The sequence below is a fragment of the Melozone crissalis genome, unplaced genomic scaffold, assembly GCF_028551555.1.
Source record: "Melozone crissalis strain CALT ecotype California unplaced genomic scaffold, PUWL_Pcris_2 ptg000006l_1, whole genome shotgun sequence".
NCBI classification, from domain to species: Eukaryota; Metazoa; Chordata; class Aves; order Passeriformes; family Passerellidae; genus Melozone; species Melozone crissalis.
Genome location: NW_026535784.1, coordinates 50,969,967 through 50,985,979, shown reverse-complemented (window position 1 = coordinate 50,985,979; position 16,013 = coordinate 50,969,967). Strand labels below are relative to the sequence as shown.

The window sequence follows — 16,013 nt, the reverse complement described above, 5'->3', positions numbered from 1 at the left end:
TCTACATTCTCCTCCTGCAAAACTGCAGGTTCTCTGGGAGTTCACAAAACAGGGAGAGGGAGTCCATTGGGAGAATCTGTAACCGCCCTTGCCCAAACTCCCACTGAGGTGGCTTTTCAGTCTTGCACTCAGTAAGATCTGACTGTCATCCAATGAAAATTGTGACATTCAAAATGAAATTCATTAAATGCATGCCACAGGACACTCCAGAGACCAGAGATGCATGCACACCTGAATGAGCTTTGCTATCTTTTCCAGCCTCATGGGCTGGTTCACACTTGGTTCCCAGAGCACTGGTGAGAATACCAAACATTCACATTTGTAACAGCTCCTGTTTCAGTGATGCTGAAATGTCCCCTCTGCCAGCTGAAAAGAGATGTTCACCTCCTCACAACTAACTGAAGAAGATAATGATAAACATATTAATGAAGCAAATAATGACACTTGATTTTACTTGTGCAACTGTAGGCCAAAATATTTAGCCCACAACACTGCTTGCCAATGGCTAAGGTACAAACTCCAGTAAAATGTCAAGGCAGCTGAATATGCCTGTGATAACAGCGAGCTTCTCTCTCCAAATTCTCCTAAAATGGACAGACACCTTTGCTGGGCAGGACCTTTCTTTACCTCCATCTCTGCTTTGAGTATCCCTGCAGATCTATACTGATGTCTGCTCTGAAGAACCATTTCTAGGCGCTTACTTGAATTTTCAGCATGAAAAATAACAATAAGCCTGTATTGGATGCTGTACCTTTTTTTAAAAGTTTTTTCTGTTATTTCTATGCAATAAAAAAAGGGCATGATTTATAAAAATACAGGGTAGTTTTCAGTAATACTTGGGCAAAGATGCTTTTTTTTCACATGCTTCAGATACCACAGCTATAAAGGCTCCAGAACTGCCAATGCCAAGGAAAGTCTGGGATGTGTGGCACTCCCAACGATCATTGTGGAAATGGCTCAAACTCTTGAAAAGGATGAAAACCCTCCCCAAACCACCAAACCCTTATCAATTCAGGCTAAATCATGGCAAACTCCCAGTTTTCTGACATTCCAATCTCCTTGCTGAGAACTTGCTGAGATACCAAAACCCTCCCCTTTGTGCTTGTATTTGTTATATGCTTGAATTCCAACATGTTTTAACAAGGGCTCTCTCAGCACAGTATCAGCTCATCCATTAGGACTTCCTGAGAAAATTTTTCCTTTCTAATTTGAAACACCACTTTCCACATGATGTTATGAAAACCTTAATATTTCTCAATAACAGCAATAAGAATCCTAAGTGTTTTAATAATTGCCTTAGTGACTTCTAATTTTCTTCTTGCCAAACACCATGGAATACAGGTGCTCTTCTGACAGATGCTATATGGAACCAAAAGGGAATTGCCGCCATTTTACAAGGGTGAGGCTTCAAACCAAGCTATGAATTTCTGTCTTTTTTAAAACTCTCTGTGACCCAGTGGGAAGCCTGCACTGGAGAAGGTTCCTGCCATTTAGGCTGCAGTGCCAAACAAGTGCTAAAAAATGCCTGTTAAAAAATGACTGAAAAAGCCATGGGAATCCTGAGCAGAAAGCTCAAAAATGAGTGGAGGCACAAGGGATGACTCACACCCTTCCCTTTCTCCCATTTTCTTTTGTATATATCTGTATAAAAAAAGCCATCACAGTAAGAGACCTACAGACAATCTTGCCAAGGAATGTGAAACACACTGCCTTGTGTCTAACAGACCATAGCATTGAAAACATGTTTTGTAGATCCTGCATTTCCTAGCTTCAGGTCCTCTTTTAGTTTCTTTTACATTTTGATTTCGAAGTATCTCTTCTCAGGTCTCAAAGACTATTCAAGTACTCTTGCGTTACCTCTTCCAGCAGGAAACCCACAGGTAGTCTCTCTTGCTACAACACAGATTAGCAGATCATTTGTAAGTTTTCATATCTGGAACAGGAATCACAGAATATGCTGAGCTGGAAGGGACCCATCAGGATCATCCAGTCCAACTCCTGGCCCTGCTCAGCACAACCCAGAGTCACCCCCTGTGCCTGAGAGCTTTGTCCAAACACTCCTTCATCTCTGTTGGGTTGGTGCTGTGACCACTGCCCTGTGCCAGTGCCCAGTCATCCTCTAGGTGAAAACCTTTTCCTGATATCCAACCTAAACCTCCCCTAACTCAGCTTCCTGTGATTTTGAAGGTGTTCCAGTTCTTTATTTTGATCCTGTCCAAATACCTGCATGCTCTTGACAAAAGGCACTTCAGTACTGTTTTGTCCACATGTTCTAAATTCTCTGCTCAACTGTTCCAGTCTGCCTCAGCTCAATTTAGCACAGCTGCCATCAAGAAAAAACTGACTAATGCCGCAGAAATAAAACCCCAAACACTTGAGACCATCCAATTCTCACAGGTGCCAGAAAACTCAATTAAAACTTGCCTTGGTTGAAATTCATACAAGGCAGCAGTACATCCTGAAAACCTTTAAGGTGAGTGATGGGAAACAAGCAGTGGATCATCTTCACTGTGGCACCTGGGATCCAGTCCAAGAGCCACTCAGATGACAGACAGCATGGGGCTTTCATGCTAAGTGTAAATTACGCTCTAATCTCTTGGAGTATGCATATCTGAATTTTTAAAAAAATGAGAAAAATGGCAACAGCCAAATCATCCTCACATCTGCCCTGAGACCTCTTTGAAACAGGCTCCACCTTATATGAGCAAACTCTAAGACAAATCCTGAGTCCAAAACCAAATACCCAGGGAAGAATAATCAAGATCAACAAGATCCAAACTTAGCTATCAATGCCATTATAGCCAGCACACACTAAAGCAGCGGGCTAACATGAACCAGCTGATCCCACCTGGAAAGCCAGGCCAGTCACTCTTAACAGTGTCTTTTAAATAATCCTGATGCTAGTTGCTGGTTTTGATTTTAAGACAAAACAAGCCTTAAGAAAATACCACCCGGAACAAGTAAAACAACAGACTGCGCTTAACAAAAATGCAGAAGTTTTTATTGTACTGTAGTTTAAGAAACACCCAAAAATGCCCTCAAAACACTAAAATTACACCTATTAATCAATGCAGATCAAACACCAAGATAAATTCTGATTTTGAGTGGTGGAAAGACAGCACCTTTTCCTAAAATACTTTGTTGATGAAAGCTCTTTTTCTAAAGCAATAGAACACTTTCTGTCAGATGTCAGAGAGCATTTCTTAATCCCACCACTCTCAAAGACAGCTGGTGGGCAAGGGAAATTCTGAAAATCTGGCTACAGAAAACATTAGCTCTCTGTTAATGCTGACTTCTCTTCACAATTCCTCTTGGATGTTCATAATTACATAGAAGAAAGTTGGAATTTTTCTTTCTTCCTACTTTAATGGTATTTTCTCTTTTGAGTAAGACTCTAAGCTACTTGAAGTAGGAAATCTGTTCTTCATATTTACAGCGGAAATGCAGGCCTAGCCAAATTCAGGACACTTGGCTATTATCAAAATATATTTCTATGGCTAAATCACTGTTTTCCCTTGATCTGCTGAAGGACTCACAAGTGAAATTGCTATAGTACCATCCTCTAAATGCCCTCTTTTCAGTACTGAAAATAAATGCTCTGATCACTTTATTTTCCCCACTAAGTCATGTGTGCCTGTAGGACATCACTGTGGAACCTGGCAGCTCAGATCTTAATAAAACTGTCTCACCTGAAAGCATTCATTTTAAGTTTTCCCTTATCTTCAAATAAAAAACCAGAAATACATTTCCAATCTTTAAATTGAAATCTTATGAGATTTTGAAGATGTTATTACCTAGAGCTGAACCAGCTTTTGGGAAACCCTGGGTTTTTTAACATATTTCCAACAGCATCCAAGAATTCAGGCACTTTTTAGCTGCTCACATTCTTTCCAATTTAACAAAAATGGAATAAGCATCAAAGAAACACTGAACAAGAAACTCAGAAGTGGACTACAAAAGCTTACTGGAACTTGCCAGGAATATTTTGGTCTGAAAATCCATCTGGAAATGGATTGAAAGGTGGATTTCTTCTTGAGAGGTTCTGATTTCTGACAAGGAAGTTTCCCTGACAGTATTTTGAAATGTCTGCCCTAGCTGAATAACAAGGAATGAGGGTCCCTGCCAGGCAATTTCTGCCCAATGCTCTCCAGGACACTGGAGGCTGTTCTTACTTGTCTGAAAACCAGCTGCAGTCCACCCAGATTCCAGAGCTTTCTCAAAGCATCTTAAGAGAGAGTTTCTTGTTTATGTAGATGAGAGTTCTGAAATTAATCCCCTGCATGTTCTAATGTGCACAAAGACTTTAAAAATTAAATTTCATTTCAAGTCAGCAGCACCTGAGTGCAGTGGTAACTCAGTGGGATGATTTAGGTGAGATTAAATTTTAAAATATTTTCTTTCCATGAAACATGGCAGCAGGTGTGATTTTTTTTCTTAGATGTATACTGTGCCATACACAAATGTTCCTACTCCAGACTAGAAATGAGTAAGCTCATATTGATAGCAAGTGCACACAGGAGACTGTCTTCTGAATGATTAAAAAGAACTGATATTTTTGATTTCAATACAGACTTGCCTCTTCCAGCTAGAAAACTCTCTGCTGGAAAGCCTTAGGTAGCCCAAGGGAAGTATGTAGTGTGCTTCTGTGAAGTTTACCTGCAGCTGCACAAATGCTTCTCCAGCTCTTCCTGCACCTGGGAGGGAGGGAGGGAAGCTAGATCTGCTCATCAACAGCCATGGAGGGGTGGGAAATCATATGGATCCATACACAAACCAGTCCTTCCAACACTGACAACTCATTCATGGGATCAAACTGGTTAACAAATGAGTACTGACTTGGAAATGAATGTACAAATTGTTTTTTTCTTCCTTTTTTTTTTTAAACTTCCCGCTCACCTGAATAAACCCACCTTTAAAGCATGGTAGTAATTGTGACCTGGCCCAAATTCTATTTCAGGATACAGGATTTCCAATGATTTAAAAAGTAGGACTATCTCACAATTTACACAATGTTTGCTGCATTTTTTCAGAAATTCAGTTGTTATTTTCAACTGGTGCTGAAATGTTAAAAGAAATTTTAAGATTATTTTACTGTTATCCCTGAATACAACGCTGTCATAAGAGACTGTTTCCACAGCCAGACAGAAACAAAGTCATTCTCATGTTTGAATGATTTTTTAAAAGCTACATTGTTTGATTTATATAGCATTAACATTTTTTCTAGACAGGGGCAAAAGAACATATCTCCTAATTTGTTGTTGAAAAAGGAGAGCAACCCATAAACCATGCTTTTATCCTGAAACCATTCTTTGTATGAATTCCAGCTGCTTATCAACTAACATCTCAGACTTCACTCAGAAAAGATTAAATGGAAATATCTTCAGTATTTACAGCTGAACCTCAAGTGTATTATAAATAGTTTAGTTTTTCTTTGATTTTTATTGTTTTTTTCTTTTGTTTCTTTGTTTTTAAGAGGAGAAGAGTGCACTGTTTGGAGGCAGCATTATGATGCTGTTTCTGAGGTGGTGTTACCACTGAAACACAGCACAACATCACACTGAATTACAGATCTTGGGGGTGGTGGGAGCTGCTCTGCACTTTGAGGTTACAGCTGGAGCTGGGTGTGCAGCCTGCTCCTCATGCTCCAGGGACAGCTCAGCACCTTTAAGCATCTCAAAGCTACCTACTGATAAAGAAAATCACCATTTCAGCCTCTCTGCCTTGTTTTGCATCCAATAACTTTCCAGCCCCTCTTCCTCTAAGACTGGGAGCAGTAAAGTGCTGCTGTCACCCCCTGAGCAAGCAGGAGGTCCCTGCTGTCCCTCCATCTCCCTGTCAGTGAAGCAGAACTGCGTCTTCACTGGGCCACCAAGCACAGCTCAGCTTTCAGAGGAAGCTGACAGAGCTGGGAAAACAGGACAGGCAGCACCCAGCTTTGACAAACATGACAGGAATTACTCAAAAGTCAGCAAAAAAATAATTGCTTCCATGGCTCCATGTCTGTGAAAGCTGGGTTTTCTTCACACCAACTGCCAGTGGCTGCTGATGCCAGGTTTTCATGGTGCCTTTCTGCCAACTAGCTGAAAATAAGATGCCTTTTTGTTTCCAAAAGTGAAGAGATGTTATGTTGCCTCATTTTATTCTGATGGGCAAAACACACTTACTTACATTTCCAAGCCAGCACGGGCAGGTTTAGCCTGTGATGAACAGGAGGCTGAGTACACACCTCCTCCTTTGTTTTCATTTTCTAATATTGCTTTCACCACCTTGGAAGGGGTAAAAATAATATCACCCAAGACAAGAAGAACAAGATAGGAGGGAAATAAAGTTTAGTTGACAACACAGACCTCATGCAAGTAAAGGGAAGTTCATTTTTAAATCAAGAGAATCTGATTTCAGGCCAATTTGGACACCACAGCAGAAAAACAGTTGCCTTAAACTGGGTGAGTCAAATTCTTCATTTTGTTTTAAATAGAAGTAAAAATGTTGTATTGACTCAACACTGAGCCCATACAGCATTGAGATGAATCCAAAACCATGATGCATTAGCAAGCAAAAGATTATGATGTCACCACAAATGTTATGAAGTCAGTATTTCCAAAACATAAAAGCAGAAAAACAGATTTACAGGAATGAGATGGGCCAAATTAGGACTTTTTTCTTTTTTTTCTTATTTTTCCTTTTAAGAATAGTAAATAAAGCTGTCCAATTTGCCATCATAATGTTTGTTTTCTGTATTGCTTATTGACATGACATAAATAGTATATAAAATGGATTGATTACAGATTTTAGAGTAATTTAATTGACTGAAATAATTCTGTGCATCTGTTTTTCAGTTGCAATTTTGTGCATATCAGTAGTGTGCTATTTTTATTTAGCCATACCTCTGAGATTCAACTTTCTGCTTCTATCTTTACAATCCTGGTATAGTCATTTTATGGTAAGAGGGATGGGGTGGAGGAGAGGAACAAATAATAGGTGAGGCTGCAGCAAATGGCACAAGGATACAGTCCCTTCCTGGAAAGAGGATTTTGTGGCGAACCATTTCTCCCATAATGCATCCCACAGACCATATATCCACTAGAACAGCAGAGACAGGGAAGTGAAGAAGGAGGGAAAAAAAAGCAAAGTTAACTACAACATTTCACTCCTAAAAGAGGGGAAAAAGGTTGATCAGCACAGTACAGTTTGTTTTGTGGTTTTGTTGGGTTTCTTTTTCATGTCTTACCAAATGCTAAAATAAGTAACTAAACAAACAAAAGCTGTGTCAGTCAGCTCAACAGCAGTTAGTAACAACAATGGAAAAAGTTTAAAAACAACATTTTGGGTGAAGGTCCAGAGCTAGCAAGTAAAGATCAAGTAACAACTGCACAGAGCCATGGTATTTATGAATTAATTTATGGCTAAAAACCACTCCTTTTTTTTTTTAAGGAAAAAACCAAAACAACCAGATAACAATAATTGAATAAATCCCACTTGCAGAGCTCCTAGGCTTTGTTCTTCAGCACAGAGTCTCTCTGCAGCAGCTGACAAGAGGTTCCAAATGGAACTGCTCACACAGGTAAAGGCCATGTGGAAAAATACCACCCTTAAAGGTTATTTGAAACTCCTCTTTCAGGATCTATACCTATATCCCATCAATAGGTGCCTATCACGGAGCATGACCTGAGTGGACTCTGTTTTGTACTGTGTAGGCATTCAAAATAAAAGCTGTAACAAAAGCTCCAAAGGACAAATATCAACAAGACTAAGAGCATTCCTAATCCCGCCTTCAGCTTTTAGATTAAATATACAGTTACTTTATATGCTTGACTTGGATAGGGGTTTTTTGCCCTTTAAGTCTTTAAAGCAAAAGTGCTGGATAGATAGTGACACAGTATTCACAGAAAAAAAAATAAAACAAACAAAACCTGTCTTCCATGTGAAAAGGTAAAAACTGCTTTGAAATGCTTTAAAAGACTATGCTGTTTCTGAGCCTGAAATCCTCATTTTCTGGTTATGTTTGACCTACACAACCAATTTTCTCCTCTTTTTCTTCCCCTTTCTTAACCTTCAAAAGCAATCCAAAACAAACCAAAGAAACAAACAAACAACTCATTTCTTGGTGAAACAAAATAAAGGTGAAATGTTCCATTTGGGAAAAGGAGGGTACAGGTATCAGGGGCATGGGACAGCAGAAGCATGCCAGAGGCAGAGTTTTCTTCCTAGTGACAGACAGTTTTAGGGCCTTCCATAGAAGTGCAGCAAACTGGTGATAATTATGCATCTTTAGCCAACCAAGTGCAGAAAGAAAATGAAAGCAGTGAACAGTCCTTATACAGGCAGTGTACATAGTCAGAGGGGAAAAAGTTGGGGAGCTTCAGTAATGTGGCAGCATAGGCCAGAGCAGGGAAGCAAAGATCATCCCTTTCTGTTGACTTCCTTGGGAGCTGGGTCAGAGCCCCCAAGCAGAGCGGCTCCTCTGACAGATGAGCTTCATTTTCAAACATTTTGTTTTCTTCCTCTCTTTATTTTAGCTTTGTCCAAGTAAGACAAGATCATTCATCTTAAGCCAGATTCATTGCCCAGGGAAGTCAAAGGAAGTCTCTGTGTTAACCTCAATGGGCATTCAATCAGGGCCCTTGGATGTGGCAAACATTAGAACTTTCCCAGCTGTGTCACAAAAGTGTGTCTAACTTCTTCTTGGTGCAGTTTTAATCACGTGAAAAGCAAATGCTCTCTCTGTCCTTTCATGGACAATAACAGCAACAATAATCCTAATCATCTACTAAATGTCTGGAGGGGGAAAAGAACAACAAAAGAATTCATTTGACAACAGAAGATCTCTGGATACTGACTAAAGAACTGCCTAAAGAGTGCTAGCTCAAATTTCTAATGGCACTTAGCAAAAATTTCAAACAAAATACTTTAAAGAATATAATTCCTTTACTTTCAGAAATTATTCTCTAAGCTAAGAGTCTGCATAATAATAATAATAATAATAATAATAATAGTTATTATTATTTCTCTACTTTTAGACTTTTGTATTAAAATTTATACTTGAAACTCATAAACATTACAAATAATCCATACAGGGACTTGCTAATTTTGGAAGAGGTTGTGTGATTATGTTTTCAGTAGTGCTGAAGTCATGAAATTGGCTCCCAAAATCAGTTTCACTGCCCTTTACAGGATGCTGTAAAGTGGCTGTTAGTAAAAGTTCTCCTGCAGGTTATCTAACCTCCTCAACACAAATTAAGTAGGGCACTTTTAATAAATTCCTGGTCTTGTCACATTTGCTGTATTTGCCATCAAAAAGTCTCCTCAAACAGACAAATTATACCTTTGACAGCAAAATCTGAGCCACAGCTATTCCCTCATTTCCTGCCTGGTCTACCTGGCACTCAAATGCAATTCTCAGTTTTGTTACAAAATGAGAACAACTTAAAAAGTTGTCCCTTCATCTTCTGCAAAATTTGAGTTTTTCCTTGTCCACTTCTCTATAGCAAGCACCCCCACCTGCTTTTCACAATATTTCCAAGGACCAAGATCTCTCTCAGACTATTCAGAGGAATATCCTATTTACTTCTAGGGAGATTACATACAAATTATATGTTTTGTTTAATATTTTTTTTAGTTTCAGCTTTTTCCCCTTCTCTGCAATTCTACTTGTCATTTAAAAAAAACAAACTCAAAGTGCAAAATTTATACCTAGATCTTGACAAGATGAAACCTGTCCGCAAAACCTGGGACTTTGTTAAATTTATCATGAAGAAGGAATTAATTCCTGAAATTCAGATCGAGCTCTGGATTTAGAGAAATGCTGGAAGGGCTAGGATTTTCTATTTCAGCTTGTACTTCTTGTTTCTTCAAACAATTCAGAGATCCAGACTCAAATTTAGAACACATGACTTGTTCAGCAATTCCAGTGGTTCCCACATTATTTCACGGCCACAAAAGGCAAAGATGAAAGCTCTGGTCAAAATGAGTTGACTGTAGTTGTAACTTCAAACATAACTAAGAATAAGTTCTCTGTTACTCTGCCATCCCACAGTGATAAATTCACCAGCAGTGCATCCCAAATGCATTCTGCAGCTGCAGTTCGCAGCAGTGAGGAACTGCTCTAACTCCAGGTGTATTCCCCACCATTTCCCACTACATTTCCTGTCCCTCCTTTGGGTCTCCCTCACAGTGGTGAAGCAGAGCTTGCCCCTGAGGGGCCCTGGTGCAGTGGCACTGCAGCCCTACCGTTCTCCTTGTAGCCCATTCCCAGGATGACCTCTGGCGCTCTGTAGTAACGTGTCACCACATAGGGGGTCATCATGAAGCTAGTGCCTGCAGTCCTGGCCAGTCCAAAATCCAGAATCTTCAACGTGCAGTCAGATTTTACTACAATGTTACTTGGTTTTAAATCCTGCAAAAGACAGTGAAAAAAACCCATGTGACTGTCCTTTATAAAGCCAGGCACGGCTATGATTCCAACAGATACTTTAGGTCACCCTTCAAATACACTTTCCCTCTTCCGACCCAGTTGCTATCAGAAATACTTGTAATTGTTGTTTCTGTAGCAAACTGTTCTGGAAGTTGTTCTACCTCGACATACTGGCCTTTACCTGGATAACAGGAGCCTACTGGCATTAAATTAATTACATTTACTAGGATTAGTATCCAAGCGCTGTTTTGATTAGATTATTTTCTCTTAACACTGTGAACCTGATAGAGACATTTCTACTGCACCTGGAGAGATACCTTAATGCCTCGTTTATAATAATTCACCTCATCCTTTGCTGGATGACTATCTGGCAGCCAAATCTACAACACTCTGCCAAACACATGATATGTCAAGAAAGGAGAACTTTGTGGAAGAACTTCCACTTTGCAATCCACTTTATCAGCCTTTCTTTTCTTTAGGGAAACTTTTTTTTTAATGTGGAAATCCCAAATTAGTGAAAGCCCTTTTCAATAAAGAAGTTAAGCCAGTCTTTTCAATCCATTGAGAATTCCCTCCTGCTCACAGTGACATGACCTGATCCCCCCTGCTCTCGACTGTCACACATTCACAGTCAGGTACCACATCCTCACCAGGCACAGCACTGATGTGTAAAATGTAAAATGAGAGGATGCATTTAATATAGACTCAGCAGTCTTTTCATCTGCTTCAGCACATGAAAATGATGGCAAATGCCAATTCCATATCCCCTGACCTCTGACTGTGGCTTTTATGTCTTTTATTCATTGCACTGGGACACAGGGCTTTGATCCCTAGTACACAAGAGAGACAAATGGCATTTAAAGTCTTCATGATCATTTCATATGCTGCCTTAAGTTTTAAGCCAAAGGCCCCTTACCCTGTGAATAATCCCTGCAGAGTGAAGATGCTTGATTCCACAGAGCATTTGGTACAGAAGGTAAGACATTCGCTCATGGTCCAGCTCCATCTGAATGACCTGGCATAGGTTGGCATCCATTAATTCCATTACCAGGTAGCTGAATGGAAAGGCAAAACCACAGGGTTATTTTTTTTGTGTTGAAGGCAAATCACAGCATCATCTCAAATAAGAAACAATGCCTTTTCTTGCTTTAAAACTCACTTTATTTCTGATGACTGGAAATAACCCAGCTGGAGACTGGGCCCACTAACCACAGCACCACGGTGGTGTTTGTATCTCACTGCTGAGACACCACTCTTCCAGTATACCAGGGAAACTGGTGGATTATTTGCCCTTTCTTGGTGCATTCCCCATGACAGAGACTATACCCTACGTGGGCAATCAGGCAGCACCACACAGAAAGGCACTGAACCCAAAAGACCCACAAGCACCAGATGATGTAACTGCTCAGCCTTTGATCACAGCAAGGATGGCTACCACAGTACACATAGTAATCTGAGAGAAACAGAGGTGTCTGAGAGGGTAAAATATGCATCCCCATGCAGAATGCCTTCAAAAATCCTCCTCAGCTTGCATGACTTCACAAAATTCTCTTTTACAATTAATCGGTTACTCCTGGCATCACACTATAGAATAGGAACATATTTCCATGCAATGTACACAGAACATGGGAAAGACAGGAAGATAAAAGGAGAGCAACAATATAAAACAGAGAATACTTAAAATTTCATTCTCAGCAGGCTCATACTGGGCATAAAGTGGTTATCCAGCAGGGCAAGGTTCCAACAGAGGTGTTGATTTTCTTCTACACCAACCCCTATTTCCCCAGGCAAATAACATTACACAACAACAAATATGAAACTGGTGGTTTTCACCTTAAATTATCAAAAGAGCTCCCAATATGGGAATTCAGAATATTTTTCTACCCACTAGACTCACACTATCTTTTTTAGAGGGGGCTACAACGTTTGTATTTTGCTGAGGTAAAGGTACACCATAATGCCCCACACGTCCCTAAAGCTTTAGTTTAATTACTGCTCCCGTTACTTACACATCCTGGAACTCCTCCAGAGATTTCTGTGGTGTGAAGACATTTAATAAACTTATAATCTGAAAAGCAAAGTAAGACAAAAGAGCAAAAATAAATTATATACATAATCAGTTGAATGCATTTTGAAGTGTGTTAAAGAATAAACTGTTTTTTCACTGCTCTGTTTGTATTTACACTTCTCACTTTATGGATGAGTAAAAAAATCAGCAGCATTCAAAATAAAATACCACAGATCTCTCAGATTTCTTTTAGGTGCACTTGAAATCATCTGAAAGAAGGATAACCAGTGACAAAACAAAGTGCTAAGGGTGAGACACTCCTCTCAATTTTGAAGTTGCACGTTCAAGGATCAACTTCAGTTCAATCTACCATAGCAGTCTTTGTGCTTTGTCCTTATTTATGAGGAAGGCTAATTTGAGGGCAGAAATAACCAAGGACCATCTCATCAAACAGTATTCCTTCCTTCTCTCTGACATGGCCTCACTTCCTTTGAGGGCACACACATGCACACACTGGCTGATACAAATTCCCTCATGAGAGGTACAACTTTTCAGTAGAAGCACTTGGAAACAGAGACCCCCCTGAGCAAAGACATTTTGCATACTTCAACTCCTTTTCTCCTTTCTCTTGCTTGGTTAGCATTTTTGTTTGGTTTATTTTAAACAGGCTGGGCTGCTGAAAGACACTGGTAAGAATGTGTGAAAAAGAGGAGAGGAAACATCATGACCCCACAGATCTGGATTTCCCCTGTTTTCCCTCTGTGCAGGTAACAGAGGTAGAGGACACCAGCACTGCTGCCATGAAGGCAACATCTTAATGTCTCCCTTCCCACCTCCATCATCACCTCTTTAGGTTTTCTAGCAGAAATTGTTCAACATTCTTTTTCTTTACTTAAAAGTGGTGACACTCCTGCTGCCCCTCTGCTCTTTCCAGACCATTAAAAAACTTCTGCTCATCCCTGCATTTTCAAATCCTCATGCATTGGGCTGGTTGAGGGTAGCTTCCATCAAGTCAACAGGGAAGAGACAAGAACAGTCCCGATCAACACAGTGGGAATGTAAGGATAAATCACTGCCCAGAAGTGAGGCAGAGGCACTGTAGTGTCAAAGTCCTGCAATTTGCCATTTTAGAGTCAGTCCTTCCTCTTTCCATGTGAACATGTGATTGGGAACAAGTGTAAAATCTCCCCTTGCATCGCACTGTCTTAAGTTCATTTATGCTTTGCTTAAGGAGAAAGAGTCACTGCAAAATCTGAGGGACAAGTAAACACTGCAAACTGAAAAATTCTCTCCTAATGAAAAGGAAAGGGCACATAGATATGGCAGCAGGAAATCCAGGAGGTGGAGGAAGATGAAATCCCTGGAACATCCCTTTACAATGCAGTGTGGCAATCCTACAAATTTCACTACAAAAAAGCAAGTTGATACAGTGTCAGGCAGATAGTTCTAACAGATAATGGTTAAAATTACCATACAGCCCTGGAATAACACTCCTGGAATATTTTCATTCATTATGGATACTAAATGATATAGAATAGATGGTGCAAGAAGCAGGAAAGTCTAGAACAATCCCAGTTTGGTAGAGCCTTTAAATAAGTACATGGAGTACCCTCAGTCTCTCCTGTGGGCATGTAGTACCAGACAGTGTGTAGCCCTTGAGCATAATTTACTTTAATTTCTTCCATTTAAAAAAGGAACCCACCAAAACAACTTCCCTTCTAACACAGCAATGCACATACCATTTCTCCTGCTGAACACTTACATTTTTATGATTCACACACTTCATGAGGACCAGCTCCCTGTAAGCTCTCTTGGCATGAGTTTGGTTCTGAAATGGTCTGCTGAGCTTCTTAATGGCCACGTTTCTGTCAAGGACGGCATCATATGCAGCACTGTAGTGATGACAAACACAGGTGTTATGCATCTTAGGGGGTATCCAGCACTTCTCATGGCAAATTCCTGAACCTCAGGTCCACCTTTTCCTTTTGTTTTTCCACTGAGAAAAATACTGGGACAAAAGAGAAGAGAGCTTCTAGTAAAGAAAAAAGTAAGAGATCAATAGGAAATGTAGCACCACATCAGCAGAAGGCAGCATATGCCACTACTTCTGAACTCCAATTCCACTGGAAATTAACACTTGTTTTCAAGGGGTGGGGGAAAAAAATTAAGTAACTTCAGATAAAAATTGAATAAAAACTGGCTGAGAAGGAAGTTGTTTCACAAAGCAACTCTCTGTGCATGGCCACAGCAGAAAAGGGTTTTGCTTTTTTCTGTTGCAGTTAAGAACACTTTCACAACGTGGCTCAACAACCAAGTACCCACTTATACAAAATGAATTTTGTGTTTTCCTTATGATATTTCTAATGGAATCAAGTTGTTTAATCATTCTTTGAGACCATATCATCCAATTCCAATAACATACCTAGAAACAGAACCATTTCACAAGGATTTTTACTGATTTCTGGTAACAAAAAATTTGTAACATATGCACACTTAAAACTTTTGAAAATGAAGAAATACATTGTTCGAGAAGTGAACTTTTAAAGCTGGGGCCCTAAAGTGCTCCTTAAACTTTTATGTGTTTTTCACAACCTTCAGCTACTTGTATAACTGTTACTTAACGTATTTGAAACACTTATTTTGGTGATTCCAAATCTGACTACATAATTTGGATATTTCAAATCTGACTACATAATTTCTGACTTCTAAATACCACAAAGCATACTACATTCTAGAAGCATTCCCAAATGGACAGCAACCTCAGACCCTCTTCCTGATTTTTCCTTTTACCAAGAAAGAGGAATTGCATGACACAAGTTTTCTGCTAGTCCATGAAAAGCAACAGTGTATTTCCCGGGAGATAAATTAACCAAACCACCCGTTGTTCTAAAAATTGCTTTTCTAAGCATGAAGTAAATATTCAGAATCCTGCAAAACTTTTTTCATTAACCCTTGCTTACTTCAGACACTCATTGACAGAGGCTAACTAACCAAGTTGAGCAGAAGCATGCAAGCATCAGAAGCTTTGTCACAAAGCCAACAAAAATGTACAGCTGTTCAAAATAGGTAAGAAACTGTTGGGAATGTTTGTCTGGGAAACCACACAAGAAGAGAAGAATCAGAAATACTGAATTTTCACTACATCTGCATAAATAACACACCAAATGCGTCCCACAAATTAGAACAAAGGTGATGAGAAGTTTTGCAAAGATTGCTTTTAGGATTTATTTAGGAAGTCTCTTGAGAGTGGGTTTAAGGAAGTGATCTTTCCACAGCCACATCTGGAGTTCTGGGTGGTACTCCAGGCTTCCCAGTATGAGAAAGATAAAGACTGGAGCACTTCCACTGATGAGCCATGATGTTTATTAGGGACTGGAACATCTGTCATACAGGGAGCAGCTCAGTGAGCTGGAGTTGTTTAGCCTGGAGAAGGCTTAGGGTGGATCTTAACAATTTTCTTGAGTATCTGTCAGGAGGAGTAAAGAAGATGGAGCCAGACTCTTCCAGTGGTCCTGGGCAATCCACTTTAGTTGACTCTGCTTTGAAGAGCTGGGTTGGACCAGGTGTCCAGTATCATCCATTCTGTCAGTTGGT

The 16,013-nt window shown here is 39.8% G+C and overlaps 1 protein-coding gene across 4 annotated transcripts in view; it reads right to left on the bottom strand.

Annotated features, from left to right (window-relative positions):
* MAPK10 (mitogen-activated protein kinase 10) overlaps nucleotides 1-16,013 on the bottom strand; it is a 140,282-nt gene that overhangs the window by 32,959 nt on the left and 91,310 nt on the right. For all 4 annotated transcript variants that reach the window (XM_054296077.1, XM_054296079.1, XM_054296078.1 and 1 more), the window contains 5 exons: nucleotides 14,182-14,311; nucleotides 12,421-12,479; nucleotides 11,328-11,466; nucleotides 10,228-10,393; nucleotides 7,009-7,080 (listed from right to left, as the gene is read on the bottom strand). In XM_054296077.1, the coding sequence (XP_054152052.1) occupies nucleotides 7,009-7,080; nucleotides 10,228-10,393; nucleotides 11,328-11,466; nucleotides 12,421-12,479; nucleotides 14,182-14,311 (566 nt within the window). The remainder of the gene's footprint in view (nucleotides 1-7,008; nucleotides 7,081-10,227; nucleotides 10,394-11,327; nucleotides 11,467-12,420; nucleotides 12,480-14,181; nucleotides 14,312-16,013) is intronic.